At 41.8% G+C, this 18,008-nt stretch overlaps 1 protein-coding gene across 1 annotated transcript in view; it reads right to left on the bottom strand.

Annotated features, from left to right (window-relative positions):
- Positions 1 to 1,370: 1,370 nt before the first annotated feature.
- LOC116312365 (protein sidekick-1) overlaps positions 1,371 to 18,008 on the bottom strand; it is a 262,760-nt gene continuing 246,122 nt past the window's right edge. The window contains exons 34-45 of the mRNA XM_031729765.2: positions 17,048 to 17,104; positions 16,811 to 16,912; positions 15,544 to 15,659; positions 10,327 to 10,513; positions 10,087 to 10,224; positions 9,847 to 10,008; positions 8,348 to 8,473; positions 7,659 to 7,823; positions 7,167 to 7,304; positions 5,567 to 5,687; positions 5,355 to 5,484; positions 1,371 to 3,187 (exon numbers count right to left, since the gene is read on the bottom strand). Of these exons, the coding sequence (XP_031585625.2) occupies positions 2,882 to 3,187; positions 5,355 to 5,484; positions 5,567 to 5,687; positions 7,167 to 7,304; positions 7,659 to 7,823; positions 8,348 to 8,473; positions 9,847 to 10,008; positions 10,087 to 10,224; positions 10,327 to 10,513; positions 15,544 to 15,659; positions 16,811 to 16,912; positions 17,048 to 17,104 (1,748 nt within the window). The 3' untranslated portion in view covers positions 1,371 to 2,881. The remainder of the gene's footprint in view (positions 3,188 to 5,354; positions 5,485 to 5,566; positions 5,688 to 7,166; positions 7,305 to 7,658; positions 7,824 to 8,347; positions 8,474 to 9,846; positions 10,009 to 10,086; positions 10,225 to 10,326; positions 10,514 to 15,543; positions 15,660 to 16,810; positions 16,913 to 17,047; positions 17,105 to 18,008) is intronic.

Here is an 18,008-nt window from a genome sequence, read left to right on the forward strand (position 1 = left end):
TTATTCAATTAAATTAAACTTAATTTATATATTATGTATATAATCACAACAGCAGTTCTTCAAGGCACTTTATAATGTAAGATAGAGATCCTATGATAATATAAAGAAAACTCTAACAATCAGACGACCGCCTTTGAGCAAGCACTTGGCGACTGTGGGAAGGAAAAACCCTCCCTGCTTGACCCTATCTGGTTGGGGATGATGGGAAACAGGACAAAAAAAGACACCAGGTATGAGGATTTCCATTTTATACTTATGTTTCACCCACTCCGATTGCATTTGACCACATAACTTTTCCTTGTAGATGAAGAGTTTTCAGGATTTCTCATAAAAACATACTAAACTTGTCAGTGTCTTGGTAATGATCAAACAACTTTTAAAGCTGCTGTATTTTTAAGACCGTTATCCCGTTGAAAGGTCCATGTGCAGTTCATTTTCAGCTTTCAGAGAAGACTAACATATCTTCAAACAGTGTGTTGCAGAATTTAAGGTTAGATCAGCTACTGCAAGCTGCACAGTCCCCGAGGGAGTGAAGTAACCGGAGCATTTCCACCCTGACTCACAGTGGTTATGACTTTCTGCTGCTTTGGCTTGCCTTAAATATGTCTTCCTACTGCTGTGGTCTTTTTTTCCACCTAAAATTAGACTTTTTTTGTTTTTTAGTTTAAACATACGATATGATATGTTTGCTAAGTGCGGTTGAGAATAAAATTAAAGTTTCTGAAATGCACATATCGTTAAGGTTTTATTTACATTGAACACCAGATTCATACAAGTCTTTCTCTGATGCAAAGGCTTTTCCTGACGTCCAGGTTTACACAGCAGATCCTCAAAGCAGCATCTCAGCGCTGACATCTAATCTGAGCCTCCGACTGTAATTTCAAGGCTTTAATGGTGTGATAAATGCAGGGAACTGACTACTTTTTCTACCACTGATTGTTGGCTTTTTCAATGTAACTGAACAATTTCCAAGGGTTGTACTTTTTTTTTTTTTTCAAAAACAGGACAATTTTCTGAAGTACATGTACTTTGATATATTAAAATTACCTTTTTGGACTTCTGCCTTAAGGTTTTTAATGCGTGGCTTTAACCACCATATACTGCAGATTTGAAAAGAGCGCAGCACGACTGTAATGAATGCACTTTGCAAAAAGGCACTTCACAACACTGAACAAATCTTAAAAGAAAAAAAAGCTTTGGCACCTCCCTTTCCTTCTTTTACCATTTTAATAAAATCCCCACAAGCAAAGCATTATTCATTCCACTGAACATGCTACATGTGAAAGCACCGCCTTAAATCGGTTTACGTAATGAAGACAATGATGCAAGGAGACACTGTTGCAACACAACGGACCACACAGACACACGGGTAAACAATGACCATTTATTCACACACTGTATGGGGCTCAGGCGTGACAGGGTGAGGCGAGGATGTTGGCCGGCGGGGCGGGTGAAGAACCTTTAAAGTATACAAGATGAGCAAAAACCTTACAGAGAAATTATATTTGCACTTGAAGAAAAGTACAAAGTACATGTGTGGTCTGGATTGCTGCTCCTTGAGGTGATGGTGGGGCTTCATGAAGTTCAACCATACTCAGTCTGAAGGAGGAGAAACCTCTTAAACATCCCGGGCACAGTGCACTTGTTCCACTCTGTCAGTCACTGTGGCTTACACTGGTAAACGTCTTCTCTCTCTCGTCAGTAAGCGTACGTGAATTTTCTCCAGTGCCGTTTACTTTGACTCGCACAAACATGGCCAGACTACATACAAGAGCACACGCAGTAGAAAGTAGAATCTCCCTGTACAAAATCCATCTCAAAAAATATACAAACATACGCACAGTGGCACACTTTGCTCAGCAGTGAACTACACGGACGGATGAACAAGCTTCTGAAATTAGCAACTCACACGCATGCTCGTACGCACGTCTCACAGTGAAATTCATTTTATTTAAAAATGTAACCTCGAACAGAACAGATATGAAATGTGTGTGTGGAGGGTGGAGAAAGCAGGGAAGGGGGTCAGCTCAGTGCAAGCATTATGGCTTGGGAGCACTGATAACAGGCAGTAGACGGTAAAAAAAACCATGGTTTCCATTTAGTCCACACTGTTCTCAGAAAGCACTCAGCACCCTTATTATGGATGCTGAATGCCAAAGAAGCCCTGCCACGCTCACTCTCCATCCTTTTCAAGTTAAAAAACAAAAAAACAACTGTGATTATCGATTGTTTTCTTCTTCTGTGGTGGTCTTTTAAAGCTGACAGCTCCAAGTTTGTGTACGTGAACCAGCCTGTGAACAATAGCTGCTCCGTTCTGTGCCGTCTCTTAACAACTCTCCTCAACCTTGAAGCTTCTCTCTCCCAGTGGGAGATACTGAAATGGTGCATCAGAGAGAGAGTGTGAGTGTGTGTGTGTGTGTGCGTTCTTGTGCACTTATGTGTAAAATAGAGAAAACAGGATAATCTTTGTGCTGAAATCCCAGGATCCATCAGCTTGAGGTTGAATTCTCTCTTTGACAATAACACATAGTGACTAATCTAGTCATCACTCTCGGTGGAGCGTCTCTGGAATAGGCAGGAATATCAGGTGGTGAATGTGTGTTTGTGTGTGTGTGAGCACAGTGACACAGAGGCGTAAAAGAGCTGCACACACACACACACCCCCGTCGACTCGGGGTCTTTGTGAACGGGGGGAGAAGGCGAGTGAGAAGTTTAAGTTTAGTCCTTCTGGGCATGAAGGGGTGATTCAACACCAGTCCGTCCCACGTCTCCTCACCTTGTCCTCTGTCTCCTTTAGTCCAAACGCACGCCGGCGCTCTCCTTTCCTTCAATACATGTGTACATGTGTGAGTATTATCTTGTGCGGATTTTGTCTCTAGAGTCAAACGAATGAGGAGAATCCCGTCACAGGCGTGCGTGACCCCGGCGGGTTGGTGTTGGGGTTAACGTGCGTGTGCGCCGGCTGCCCCGTGGGTGTGTACGCGCCCCCTGTGCTGTGCTGGGTCACCACGGTCTGGTAGTAGGGTTCTGTATCTGCGGTGGCGCACTCCTCGTAGCCAAAAGACGTGCCAATGCCTTTAAGCCCCTTGGGCTGCCGCTTCCAGGAGTTGTAGTAGGTGGGGTCGCTCATGTAGTGGTTAACGAAGGAGTGCTTCGGCTGCTCGTCCTCGTAGTCGCTGTCTGTCAGCTGGATACAAACCCAAAGTTAGAGGTGGAAGTTTATTAGGGAGACACAGACAGACACACAGCCTTTCAGTTAAATGATGCAGAACCAGAGGAATACTGTTTTTTTTTCTTGTCATAACCTGCCACTGAAATTACCCACAATGCAACTCGACTTCTGACAGGTAGGTCCGAGATTCTGGTGTGGTACGCTAGTAGCATTTTATTTCCCTTCCAGCCGCTGGCCTCAAGCAGACGTGAGGAGCAGCAGGTTGTTTTCCCCCCTAAAGTTTTTTTTTGTTTTTTTACATACTACAATACCTCCAAAGACCTATTAATGTTTGATGTGTAAAATTCCTCCACTTCCTTGTTGAGATGGGCTCTAACAGATGCCAGTGTTTTGTAATTTGATAGCCGACACACAGGACTCAACAGAAAAGGCTGGACTTGAACCGAGGATGCTGAGAGCACAGGCTCTTCTTCTTGGATGGCACTTTACCGAGCCCTTTGGCTAATTCAGCCTGATCAATCTACTTTGAGTCTGGAGAGCTCACTGATTCTCACTATCATTCTTTCTTCTTATTTTAACTGGCAACCACCAGTGCTACACCTCAGCCTCCTACGCCTTGCCTTGTTCTCGAGTTATTGCATTCATGAGGGGTAAAAACATTAGCATAGTGTGTAACACTTCCTCAATCAGACATTTCTCCATGTTTCACAGAAGAGCTGCCCTTCTTTTAACTGTGTAGATTTTTACAAACCATTACAGGGATGGAGCTGATAAGGAGTGGCAGTGAGGAAATGAATTTTCTTAAACAAGCTAATGTTCATAAATGTAAACAGACTACACACACACTGACGGGAGAAAGCAAAGATGAAACAGGAAATTAGTGTAGTTCAGTTCAGGCTTGAACCAGACAGTTTATAGTCTGTACACAAAATGATGCCCTCTGTCTTTTAACAGAACAACACAGGAGGCATTGCTCTTTCAGTGCAGACAGACATGCAGAAGATGTTGTATAATGTAGACCTACAGACTTGTGAAAAAGACTCCGTGCCATACTGGAAAACTAAGGATACCATGTGATTCAGAAGCTTGTAGAAGCACCTGAGGAGCAATAACTTCAATTGCTACTAAAGGTGTTTTTCTTGACTTTATCAATCTCTGGCATCGTTGTGGAGGACTTTTGGCCTGCTCTTCTTTACAACGTTGCAGGAATTCATTTATGCAAAGCTCTCTTTAGGTCCCACCACAGCATTTCAATCAGGTTGATGTCTAGACTTTGACTGGACCATTGCAACACCTTGATCATTTTCTTTTTCAGCCATTCTGTAGATTTGCTGCTGTGTTTGGGATCACTGTCCTGTTACATAACCAAGCTTTAGCTTTCAGACAGATGGCCTCACATTTGACTCCAGAATTCTTTGGTATCGAGAGGAGTTCATGGTGGACTCAGTGACTGCAAGGTGCCCAGGTCCTGTGGCTGAAGAAAGCCCAAAGCATCACCTCTCTGCTACCGTGCTTGACAGTTGGTATGAGTTGTTTGTACTAATGTGCTCCGTTTGGTCTCCACCAAACATGGCGCAGTGCATCATGGCCAAACATATCCACTGTGGTCTCGTCTGTCCAAAGGACATTGTTCCAGAAGTTTTTGTTTCTTTGCTCAGATGCAACTTTGCAAACCTAAACCATGCTGCCATGTTTGTTTTGGAGACATCCTTAAGGTAACCCTTCCAAACAAAGCATACTGGTTCAGTATTTTTTCTAATTGTACTGTCATGACCATTTAACATGTAGCTCATGGATTTTTTGCAGTTTCTCTGAGCATTGCATAATCTGAGCTTGGGCAAATTTCCTGGCAAGTCCACTCCTGGGAATTGAACACCTGAATGCTCTAGACCAGCAAACTGCAAACACCTGGTTTTACAAAGGTGCTCACACTTACAGTTAATCAGGTCAAATTGATTATGCATTTAGTTTTGATGGAAGCAGTGAGGATAAACTTAGTTTTTAACAGCGCTCTATGCAGTCTGTAAAAACTTTTGTACAATATAAATTCATGATATGGAAAAATCAAGACATCAAAACTATTAACAAACAGCAAACATATATGAAGAAAATGAGCCAATGGAACGCTCTGTTTATACTGCGTAACTATGAGGAGGAGAGGCAGACAGGTAGAAAGACATACCTCTGACTCAGAGACCTCAGTGGGTTTCTCAGTGAGTGTGGTGCTCTCAGTGAGCACAGCTCCATTGTAGTTGTTGCAGATATCTTCATCAGAGTAGTGAAGTCCACCTGGACTGGGCCTGGGAGGAGACCTGGACATACACAAAGAAATGAAATCTCTCATGTTTTGTACAAATCCTGGATTACGCCCGTGTGAGAGAGCTGAGTGCTCACCTGGTCCCGTTCTTTTTCAGGAAGGAGTTCTTGGTGTTGAGCGTCCTGCTGTTAAGCTCCAGAGCTGTGAAACCTCCATTGTCCAGCGTTACAGACTCCTCTGCGGTGGACACGTGCTTCCCTAAAGGCGAAAAACAAAACAAAATAGATGGAATTGGTTCAGATGAATATTAAAAATTCAAAGCAGCTCAGCACCACATATTGGGATTTCTTCTTGCACCGGGTTTATTTACAATCTCCTGTTTATTTGTTATGTATCCAGCTACCTCTCAAGCCTCCAAATAAGAAGCAAATCAAAGTAGGATGTGTATTTTGGCAGACAGGCAATAACAGCACAGGAAACATTAATCATTTACCCACCAATAAGCATAAAAATGAAGCAATAAAAGGAGACAATATCATGTTTTAAATTGAGGGAAATATTAGTGGAACACACCGAGCTGCCTCACAAAAAAATAAATAAATAGAAGTCAGAAATGCAGTCTGCTGCCGCATGACTCCAGCTCTTTATTCACTCTGATTACGGGTCATACGCCCAGCTCTCCCTCCTCTCCTACACCACCTCCCTCACCCTGTTTGATCTGCTGCCCAGAGGTTGTGCCAGGGTTTCTGTGGCAACTCTGGCTAACAGCTGTCCTGATGTAACCTGGACACAAACATACACCAAGTGACTGCGACACAGAGGAGGAAAACAGGAAGAGAAGCCTCTACATGCTTCAAGAGAGTAACTGGGTAAACTAAGAGTGCTTTGTTATTGTGAGGAGGGAGCTTGTTCTTCAGCACGTTAGTAATCATCCATGACTAATACTCCAACCCTCCGGCTCGAGAGCTGCTGATCTCTCTCACTGACCTGTGGAAGCTGAAATATAACAGAGCAGTCCACATTTGAATATCTAACAGTGCGAGTTAGAATATTGGGCTTTCAAAATACCTGCGTCGAGAACACGTTCAATTTTCCACTTGTGAATTCTGGAGCCTTTTATTTGCTCTCATATTAGATATATAATATATTGCATAAAAACATAAATCTTAAAAATAACAAAAACCAAAACTCAACTTATGCAAGTTATTGTGTCTGTTGTGCTGAAAGTCACAGTAGACATGATGTTTCCAGCTCAGTGTCATTCCAAAGTCTGTTTAGTTTAGTTTTATGTCACAAGCTGTGAAGTAAGCAGGCATGTGTGCAATTAAAACAAAAGCCTGCTTATTTTCTGTATCGACCTAAAGCTATGTTCCTAAATGACAAGAAATTACTGCTATTAAAGGGCTTTAGGGGGATCGTTTTTCACTGAGGTGCTCCAGGGTGCCTCTTATCCTAAACCATCTTGGGAAGGAAACAATGTTGCAAGAAGATCTAAAATCAGTATAAATGTGCAGAAGCATGCGCCAACTTCAACAATAACTGGAAGATAATTTAATGAATCTGTGGACGATCCATGTGGGAAGCCTGCTGTGGCTGAGAGAAACAATCTGAGTGTGACTGAAGGCAGAAAAGACTGGATCCATTTTATAATGAAGCTAAACAAACAAGTGTCCTTGTTGCTACACAGCTTAATGCATCCCGCTGCTCGGACACCACGAAAGCATCAGAGCCACGCACCTGTCCCGCATGCCTTGTACTTGCTGCTGTGTCCATGCAGCAGCAGCGTGAAGACCAGGACCAGGATGAGGATGAGTCCCACCAATGCCATGACCAGCAAGAACCACCACTCCTCGTAGAAGGGCCGATCCGACATTGCTGCAGGCGGAGGGACAGATATCAGGGACATGCTTTAGTCCATCTGGAGTCTGAGGTTTGTCTCTCAAGAGCAGTATTCCTCACTTTATAAATAGTACTTTACTCTGTACAGAAGACTTTTCAGAAATTGTTTAATGCATTGAGAAATTGTGAATTATGTGACGCTTCCATTCCTGTCCAATCCTTTGAAAATATAGGCGTAGTTGTGTGACTCTGCCTTTAGGTGGCAGCAAAACCACATTACAATCGCAGTTACCCTACAGCACACTGTCTCCAATAGACTGTTAGGCACTGTGGAGCTGTTCATTAGCCTTGTCTCCAACAGTGTGTGTGTGTGTGTGTGTGTGTGTTTACCAGCGAGAGCAGCAGAGGGTGCACTTGGCTGTCCGTAACCATAGCTATTAACAGCGATGACTCTGAACTCGTAGCTGATCCCCGACCTCAGGCGCTCCAGCGGCACTGAGACAGACCTGCTGCTCGGAGGGAGAAATCTGATGAAGGAATCCCACACCCCCTCATCTACAGAGAGAGAGAGAGAGAGCGGGGGGAAAAGAGAGAGAGTGGGAGAAAGGGAGTGAGAGAGAGAGTTGTGTTTTGATGGACGGGCCTTTTTCAATGTTTAAATGTGATTAAACAAAATTATAAATTGTCAGATTACATTAAAGATGATAATGATGATGATAATGTGGTGATGACAGTGATCACAGTTATTACCCTTAATGAAAGGGGCATATCCGTTATTATCAGCAGCAGAATTATACCACAGTCTCGACTCGCTCTCCTGCAGAGTGCTGAAAACTATTTCACACACACGTTCCCTTCCTTTATTACACCTCCGGTAATCTTTATTAGAAAATTGTGGCTGACTTGATTTGCACAGCAGGTCTCTGTGAATTCGGAGAAACCTGCACTCATAACGGTTCGGAGCAGTGTAGTGCTTATGCTCCCTCTCTATTAATTAAAATAATTAGCGCGGATGATCAAAAGATGCGTGTCAAATGAGTCACGGCTGACCCGCGCGTGCCGTCTGTGTTCGAGCTCACCTGAGGGACGAGCCTCAATTGTGTATCCGGTAACAGGGGCTTCACCGACGTCTCCTTCTGACCACTGGATAGTGAGGTCAGAGGATGTCTTGGTGATGGACATGTCCATGGGTGACCCAGGGGAGCCTGTCAAAGGGACACATTCAGTCTTGTTTATGACTTAATGCATTTTCATTTCCTGGAAACAAACCATAACACTGGTTAGTTTATTAATTTATGGAAATAAATGTGACATTACATTACACAGAATAATCTAATAACATGATCTGCAGGCTTCATTTGCCTGCAAATAATAAACTAAGACCACTGTGATCTATTATAGATTAAATTCTTCATGGGTCATATGAGTTTGAGAGGAACAGAGTGCCTGAATTTTTATTATGTATGCCATGTTTAATGCAGTCCACTTCCCTATGTCCAATTGGTGAAAAGATAATTTGCATGTAAATACTTAGAAAAGTGTGTTTTGTCATCATTTTTAAGCAAAATGGAGAATATCTACCAATTTCCCCTTGAAAGTCATTTCTTTGTGCACCTCTGGAGCTCTTCCAGTAGGGCTGTTTGTTTGATGTCCCTGTCTGACCTCACCCTTACACAATACCCACCTTTGGTCTTTTAATGTCCAAGATCAGTGCTGGGTCTCTGGCTAAGACTCATACACCAAACTAGCAGTCTTTAAAAAGTCAGGCTCAAAACAGAAGACCACGCAAATGACGGAGCTGAAATAACCTAATTATATTTAGTTAAAAAACTAAAAAGAAAAGTGGAACAGGCAGGTCAGAAATGTGGTGAGTGTGTGGGTGCAAGTAAGTGATGAAGTATCTAAAAAAAAGTTAAACAGAAAGCAAACAAAACCCAAACCAGCCAAACCTCTGCTTGCTGTGGGAGAGAGAGAAGGTTAGCACTGAGCCCTTTGTAAAACACTTAGCCAAGTGCTAACAAGTGTGTTGGATTTCGGGACCTGCATCTCAAAATCTGCACACACCTCCTACACAAAACCAGGAGGAGAAAGTTAGGACCAGGAAGAGCTCCAGGGGTCATCACAGAAGTTGGATCAAGTCAGGAGTGTGCACAGGAACAAGCCTGTTGTTTTTTGACATTCAGGGGTTTGTATGCTAAAACCTCATCGCCCTCATACTGTTACTGTAACGTTCTACTGCAGCGTCCCGAGGCATGCGGGGGAGAACGTTTGGCGGAAACTACATGTACTGTGGCACATGTGAGTTTTTGTTCAGATCAACATCTTTCCTCACCCTATTTGCTGTTGACAAAGACATGATCTCAAAGACAAAAACCTCTTTTAAAACCCTTTTTTCCATTATTGCAACCTCACAACCTTTATGTTTTGTACAGACATTTGAAAACTTGGAAACTGTGATGAGCACATTTTACAGATTTTTTTGACCATGTAATTTCTTTAATTGTCTCAATAGCTGATCATGTACAATACACTGCAATCTCTAGCTGAATCTAACATGACTCTATACAGCCAATCATACCTTTCACAGGCTGAGCAGTGATGTTTGCCTGTATTGGTGGTCCGTAGCTGACTGTGAGAGCTTGAACACTAAAAGTGTAAGTTGCTCCTTTGATCAGGTCCCGAACCTTCAGCCACCGCTGCCAACTGCCTTTCACGTCAACTGTCACCAATTTAGTCACTCCTGCAGACAATCGAGGAGATGTGTCAGCACAAGAATCAACATGTACTCCTGTGAGTGTGTGCATATGTGTGTGCACACCTTGTATAGGAGCAGTGGGTTCGTAAATGACCCTGTAGCCTTCCACCTGTCCATTAGGACTGAGTGGAGCTCCCCAGGATACGTTGACACTTCCTCCCGTCACCTCAGAGAAGGACAGGAGGCTCGGCTGGCTGGGAGCTGCAGACACATAAAGGATGAGAAAGTTAAAAGAAAAAAAAAGACATCAGAAAATTTGATGCTGCTTTGGTTGTAGGGACTTGAACTATCATCACTACATACCTGACGGCAGGGTCCGGGCCCCGCGGGGGTCACTGGGCGGTCCGTCTCCAGCCGTGTTGAAGGCTGTCAGTGTGACCAGGTAAGATGTGTAGCTGGACAGGTTAGTGAGGTGCACACGGGTGTCCGGGACAAAAATCACCTTCACCTTCTCACTCTGGTTCTGCTGGTCTCTCTCCCAGTAGTGGATCTAAAAATCCAGAAAAGGAACTTTGTCAGCATCACTTCATTTCTCATTTTCTTCTGTTTGTGATTCACAAGCTGTTGCACTAGTTGCACTTAACGAAATTAACTAATAAATAAAAAATATTTGTGCTTTTATTTTTGAAAGTATCCTAATTGGACCTTTAATGCTTTAGTACAATGCTGCAGGTTGCCATACAATTGCAGTATGCGTCAGACCGACTGCAATCACTCTCAGATAGACTGTTGAAGATTTGTAAATTAATGCTCTTTAAATTTACAGATTGACAAAAAGTTGCAATCAGTCTGAGTCCATCTGTGTTGATGAATGCAACTCATCTGGGATGTATCTCAACTGACTCCATGATTCATTTGGGTTATATTCCTACTTAAAAGCCAGATTGCAGAGCACGTCATTTTGCAGCAACTATGTCACTATTTGTGGAGAAATTTCTTTATTTCTATTTTAAATCTATTTAATGTGAATTAAATAGAGCATCAGATTTGAGATTTTTTGCTGATTGCATAAAACTGCCAACTTGACCTCATTCAATCTGGTCCCCATCTTTGAGTTAAGTGCACATAATTATGGTCATGCTGCGGTCAACCACTGTTTTCCGTGTTGTGACGGTAGCATGGATGCTTCACATTAGCTATCATCATTATTTGAGCAATTAAATCTAAAGTGTGTGAGGTGCTACTGTATTATTGCACCGTATTTAATTTAGGTCTAGTTGAAATATGTACAACACAATCCTAATGCTCTCTGTGAAGCGTTTAAAGACACTTTAAAGGTACATGGCCATTTAGCCTCATGTATTTGCAGACTGCCCATACTCATGGGAATAATCAATAATCATAGATGTGCCCATTAAGTTTTATGACATCAGCCAGTAATGAAGACATATAGGCTACTCTGGCAATGACTAAAATGAAACAAAGGTTACGTGACTATTGTCCCCACACAATGTGATCAATATTAATATTAAGACCATGAGTCTTGTAGCTTATAGCATGCATACATTACATTTTAATAAAGCCAAAATTTTTGTGCAGCTGTCCCTTGATAAATGTGTTACTGAACTGACTTTGATGAAACTAAACATTTTTAATTTCAGGTGAGCTTCCTCTGGTGAGAAAACTCAATATACTTGCTATCTTATTACCAGAAAGCAGTGATTCAAAAGCACATCCTGTCAGAAAATCTATTCGGTGCATTAAAAACTCCATAGCGTCCGTTAGATTTACGCGCATGTTATTCAGTCCCGGCTGAATGTAGAATATTTCTCTAGTTAAAAAAACTAACGGCCGATTGTATGTTAGGAAATGACAGGACGTTCCTGACACATTTGCCAAATTTGACACACGACTCTGTTAATAGTGTCTTAACATCAGAAATAAAGCTACACAAGAACCTTTAAAGTGAAATGAGAAACTGCAAAGAAGCCACCATTTTTAGATGGAATAATTCAGCTTTAAATGGAATAATCACAAGAAACCAAATAAGGATCAGAGCACAGTTTTGCTGGATATGAATTTATGCAGCTGAAGCATGGACATTTTCTCCAACAAGCATTCAAGGACAATCAACCACCCGCGTATCTAATCATGAAGAACACGGTACACTCGGCTCACTCAATCTCAAGAAATTGTGGCCTTTTATAAGCACAGACGCACTGGTCTACTGGCACGCTTTGATTGATGTGCTGGACCATAAAGATGCATACCAAGTTTGGGACTGCTAGATATCATAATAATATGATAGATCTGATGTATTTGGCAGCAGTATCATTAGGGCTGCTCAATTAATCGAATTTTAATCTAGATTACGATCTGGGCTTTCAACGATCATTAAAAATGACTGAGCCGATTATTAGCACCTCCCTCGTGCTTTACTCTCGCGCTGCTCCGTGTGGCAAATCGAGCACACCTCTCTGCGTTTCGAACATGTGTCACAACAATTAAGAGGACCCGAGGGAAGCTCCGAAAGCTAAGCAGAAGTTATTTGGTGAGGAGAGGATAATGGCTGCTGAAGAAAGAATGCCGTTGGTTGGCTGTTATCAGTATTTGCACACTATTTTATACTATTTTTTGACAATCTTTAAAGCCATTATTCAATACATTGTTATTGTTAAATAAATATCGTCAAATAATCGAGATCTCAATTTCCGTGAAAATAATCGTGATTATCATTTTTGCCATAATCGAGCAGCCCTAAGTATCATGTAGCAGTATGAAAGATTATGATAGATCTGCTTAAATTCTTTATAAAGCAATGAAAGGCAACCAGAACAGCAACTTTTACCAGGTCTGTTTTTAAATGCACGTATCCTTTTTCTGCCAAATTAAGACACTCAATGTTTCCGAAAACTGTCTCCATGTAGTTAAACACGGCCAAGAGCGATGCAAAGGGGGTCCATTTTGTTATTACTCCTAATATAGATAGCACTACGGAGCACCATAAGCTATTTTTGCAACTTCCAAACTTGGAAGTAGCAGCTTCCGAGTAGCACTTGAGGGCAGCATTATACCGTGGCTGTCCTTCCACATGCTCTTAGAATAATGAGATACAGAATTACTCATCCATATGCTCAATTTAAAATCAAAATGTATTACCTCCTGCAAAAGGGAGGGTTTCCATTTTAAAAATTTCATTTTAGAAAATAGGCAGTATCTCTTGTGGTACTTTAAAGGAATGGCTTAGTAAAAGGTCCAGGTCATTTTGTAATCCACTCTACTGTTGTTTAGTGGCTCTATTTTGGTATTCAGTAGGAGTGTGAGACACTTAGGATTACTCTAAAAACAATTTGAATCTGTCATGGATGAAAATGATCGGGATATTATTTGATAAGATCAAGAACCCTAAATGGATTTTCCAGCCATTTTCTTTTGTTGAAGGATGTTTAGGATGGATGGATCTTATCTTTTCCAGGCTTTGTTTCTATATCACTCCTGTTACAAATGACTGACCTATTTTTTGTGGGAATATCACCATGGATGTCGTAAGCTTGTAATTATCTTAGAAAGGAAAAAAAAGAGAAAAATCTGAAGCCTGCAAACAAAGGACTGATTCATATCTAAAATTTGTCGTTGATGGCCAGATTAACATTTTATAAAGTGCAACCTTTTGTATCTCTTTTGTATTACTCATTACCCCTCGCTCATAATGTTCAATGTGATCGACAAGCTCTCTACAGCATTTCACTCAACTAAAGGTACAATACAAAACACTTTCACATTAGAACGTCTAAAAACAACTCAACTACTGTTCACAGTGTTTTTTGACTTACTTGTGTACTTGCATTTCCCAAAAACATTCACAGTAAAGAGCCTGAACCTTTAAAGAACCTTTAAAGCCCATCCAGCAACAACATCTATTTGATGCATTAACAAAGCTTCCCTGCTGTTAATAATGCTACCAAGGTGCGTATCCACTGCAATGCACTGTTAGACTAATGTGTACTTCTACAAATCCATCACTGTGTTCAGCCCCAGCTGAAAGAAGAAGAAATATTTTTCCAGTAAAAGGGCTGTTTGTGGCAAAGGGAGCTGCCTGAGTGGCATCATGTCCCGTTTACTTGTGCGAACTGTAATGTTACGACAATGCTCTTCACACTCATGAAGTTTGATTGTTTTGGCCACAGGGAAAACAGCTGGTCCCTGTATGGTAGCTCTATCTGTATATGACTTTATCTGGGGCTAGTTTGTTAGAAGTAAAAGTGACAATGTAAATGTATGTGATTAAATATATCTCTAAGAAAACAGATTATATTGGACTATATAATGGCTTCTATTTATTGGTTCCCTGTTAAATCCAGAAAAAATTAAAAATCCTTCTCCTCACATAAAAAGACCCCACCTGATCTCAAAGACCTCGTAGTACCGTATCACCCCAACAGAGCACTTTGCTCTTAGATTGTTGTGGGAGGATGGAGAGTTTTCAGCTTTCAGGAATCGGGAGACACAGACCCTCTCTACTTTTAAGATTGTGCTTAAAACTTTTTGATAAAGCTGCCCCTGCCTGAGCCTGCTTTTGCCTGAGGTTTCTTCCTGTTAAGAGGGAGTACTTTCTTCCCACTGTCGCCAAGTGCTTGGTCATAGGGAGGTTGTTAGATAGTTGGGGTTTTCTCTGTGAGCGCCTCGAGGTGACTATTGTTGTATTTTGGTGCTATATAAATAAAACTGATTTGAACTGAATCAGTAAATATGATTGTTTTTTCCTTTGTCACATTAGAATTTCACTGGAAATGACGGTGAAGACCAGTAACTCCCATGATCCCACACTGCTTCAGGATATCAAACTATGTCTTTTGCTAATATTTGAACTACAACTACATACTGTGCGATTACACCGTAGCAAAAATACTTCTGCAAAGAAGTTTACCTAAAGTCCTACCTGCTCTCTGTGCTATTCATCTACCAGAGTGTTAACAGAAGTCAGAACCTATAAATTCATTAAACATTCTTTCTTTGCTCTCTTTCCTCTCATCTTAATCTCCTTAACCCCCTCTGCCTCACACTCCCTCCCTGTGTCCATCCATCTCTGGTAGTTTAAACATATTCCCTCGATCTTCTGCTCTAATCAGGATTCTATGGGGATCACTTGCACGTCTCATTCCTTCACTCTGCAAATATTACATTCCCTTCTTTCTTCTCCATTCCTCCCTCTGCTCTGGCAAAAATCAATGTGTCTAAAGCAGGACAGATAACCTTGTGTTTGAAGTATTAGGAGTGAGAGGGTGGGACAGGGGAGTTGAGGGGGAGAGACGGCCAGAGGAGTGATATTGAAACCATTAAAGGATATTCAGATTCTTCCTTTAACTTAATTCTCTTGCTCTCTCGCGTGTGCCTACATGACACTTGAAGGCGCAACAGAGCAAAACCCCTCCAAGTCAAGACAAGAGAGATACTTTAAATACAGAGCCAGCTCTCTGTGCTTCTCTGTCACATGAGCACTCATGCTAAATACTTTGATGCAACGGAAAAATTAGTCTTTGCATGTACATGCATGGTTTCCTGTGTTTGTCTGTGTGTCACCTTGTATCCTTGAATGAGTCCGTTCTGGGTCTCAAGTGGGGGCGTGTCCCAGGTCACTTCCAGGGTGGAGGGAGACACGGCGGACACTGTGATGGACTGCGGGGCCACCGATGGAGCTGCAGGAGGTGAGATTTTTCGTTAGACTCTTACTGTGTGAGCCGGCAACTGTGTGTTAGAGTGGGAAGTAGAGAAGATCTGTTCCACCCTTCCAATTAGAATGAGCCTAAGGCAGTACCTTGTTACTCTACTGTACCACACATATGCATGAACACCACTCGGCAGTGTGCACCTGAGGCGAGAGAAAAGGCCATATCACCCCATTTCATCATCCCCCTCCAGCCTTTTCTGCCTCCCCCTCCTGCTCCGCTTGCTTATCCTCACCTCTCACTCCCCTGCTTGTGATATGTATGGCCTACCAAACTACAAACGCGCGCACACACACATACACACCACTTGAATATGAATAGAGCAGTGGTCTGAAGGAGGGTGTGTGAGATTGTGGGAGAAATTGCAAAAATGTACCAGCGCTACTATCATAATGTGCAAATCTGTTTACCTGCATTCGTGTTTGTGGTTCATAACTGCCTTCTTGTTGTGTGTATGTGTGTGTGTGTGTGAGAGAGAAAGAAAGAGAGCGAGGATCTATTTGCACTCCTGTCTGTCAAATGGATCCATGATTTGACTCTCCAGTGAAAGTTAAACAGGTTGGGGCATCGCAGCAAAACAGTTGACCTTGTGCAGGATTTCAAATGCATGTACACGTACGCGCGCACACACACACACACACGTGCATGCACACACACACAAAGGTCCATGCTAGGAGGAATGGACAGGACAAAGAAAAGAAAGAGGATGACAGAGAGAGAAAGAGAGAGAACAAAGGACTGGATAATAGTGATAGAAAGCAGACACACAGAAACAAATTAGGTTTTGACACTCCAGGTCCGCTCAAGCTTTTTCCACAGCTTTCAGCTATTTAATCATGAAGTCTGAAAGCACACGGAAAGCTCTGGATAAAATCATGACAGCTAATGAGCCCAAAATGTAGACAGATCCATCGACACTGCTCTGTATATGCGGCTGACGACCATGTAACGGACGCACTGAAAGCGTAGAGGAGGCTTGTAAGTTGGGATTGTTGTTGAAACTTCCAAGGTTAAGAATGTGCTTTTTTAAAATGCTTTTATAATTTTTATTTAAATACCCACTTAAATGGTTTGACAAGAAAATGAGCAGCCTCCGTGGAGTTAGCTCTGTTTTCACATACCTGCCTCTCCGACAGACACTTCAACTGGGTTGGAGGGTGGGCTCTCTCCGATGATGTTGTAGCTTGTCATAACAATCTGATAGCGTCTGAACTTCTTCAGTTCTACAAAGAAGTGATAAACAACTTGGCATTAAAAGTATTTGTACAACACGCTTACAAAGCACATAACTTGTTTAATGTTGGCACTAAAAAATTGCCCGGAGTTTTATTTCCTGAGTTTGGTCATAAATTACTTACGTGTCAACTCAAACTCTGTGAGCGAGTCACTGCTGACCGTCTTGAAGGTGCTCTTGGCTTGGAAGGAGTACAAGAAAGATGGATGGAAAGTGAATCAATAAAGTTTCAAGTTCAACAATAAATTCAGCAATTATAATGCAATTCAATAAAATCACCGTATTTAAGAGGGAAACGTTTGAAAGACTTTTATGCTTCGATGTGCTCGTCAGACTCATCGGACTTTGGGTGGAGAGACAATTGTGCGTCTGCCAATCTAGTCAAACAGATAATCAGTGGACCGTAAAGCACTTCAGGCTGTAGAGTGCATAATAATATTTTATTATTGCCGTGTTACAATGCAATAAGGACACCCTCGTAAGAAAAACAACTGTCCAAAGGCAGCCATTTGATCAATGTGTCCTTGCAGTGACACGTTTCATCCCAGATCTCAGCCCTGATGCATGAAACGCCTGAAAAGAATACTTTTTCCTCATATTTTCTTTTCTTTAATACTTTTTGCATCTGAATAAATTCTTTTCAAACTAAAAATGAATGCCAGCCTTGCATTCCAGTATTAATAAGATCTTTTTAATCCTCTCCATTATTGCTTATTTTGTGATTTTACAAATAACAGGAGCTGTTAATCGCTTTAATTTTCTTAGATCAAGAGTTTCAAAGCATTAAACCTTCAACCAGCCATGTATGATATAATGAATTCACTATTTGTTTACTTAATAATAAGGCACAGCATGCAGCAAGCTTTCTATATTTCCACATGTTGAAGCAATGTCAGAGGGGCTGTGGTCAGATCAATACGCAGCAATTAAAAAGTCAGAGGAACAGAGTTTTATAGTTGCCAGGTCCTAAGTTTTAGATAGTATTTGTTCCTCTGTCCTGCTTTTCATTGGATTTGGGGAAGTTTATACTCCAGCAAGCAGAACCAGTGTTTCGAGACAGTACTAGATTACCCGTTCTTGTAATC

This window comes from Oreochromis aureus, linkage group 6, assembly GCF_013358895.1.
Source record: "Oreochromis aureus strain Israel breed Guangdong linkage group 6, ZZ_aureus, whole genome shotgun sequence".
NCBI classification, from domain to species: Eukaryota; Metazoa; Chordata; class Actinopteri; order Cichliformes; family Cichlidae; genus Oreochromis; species Oreochromis aureus.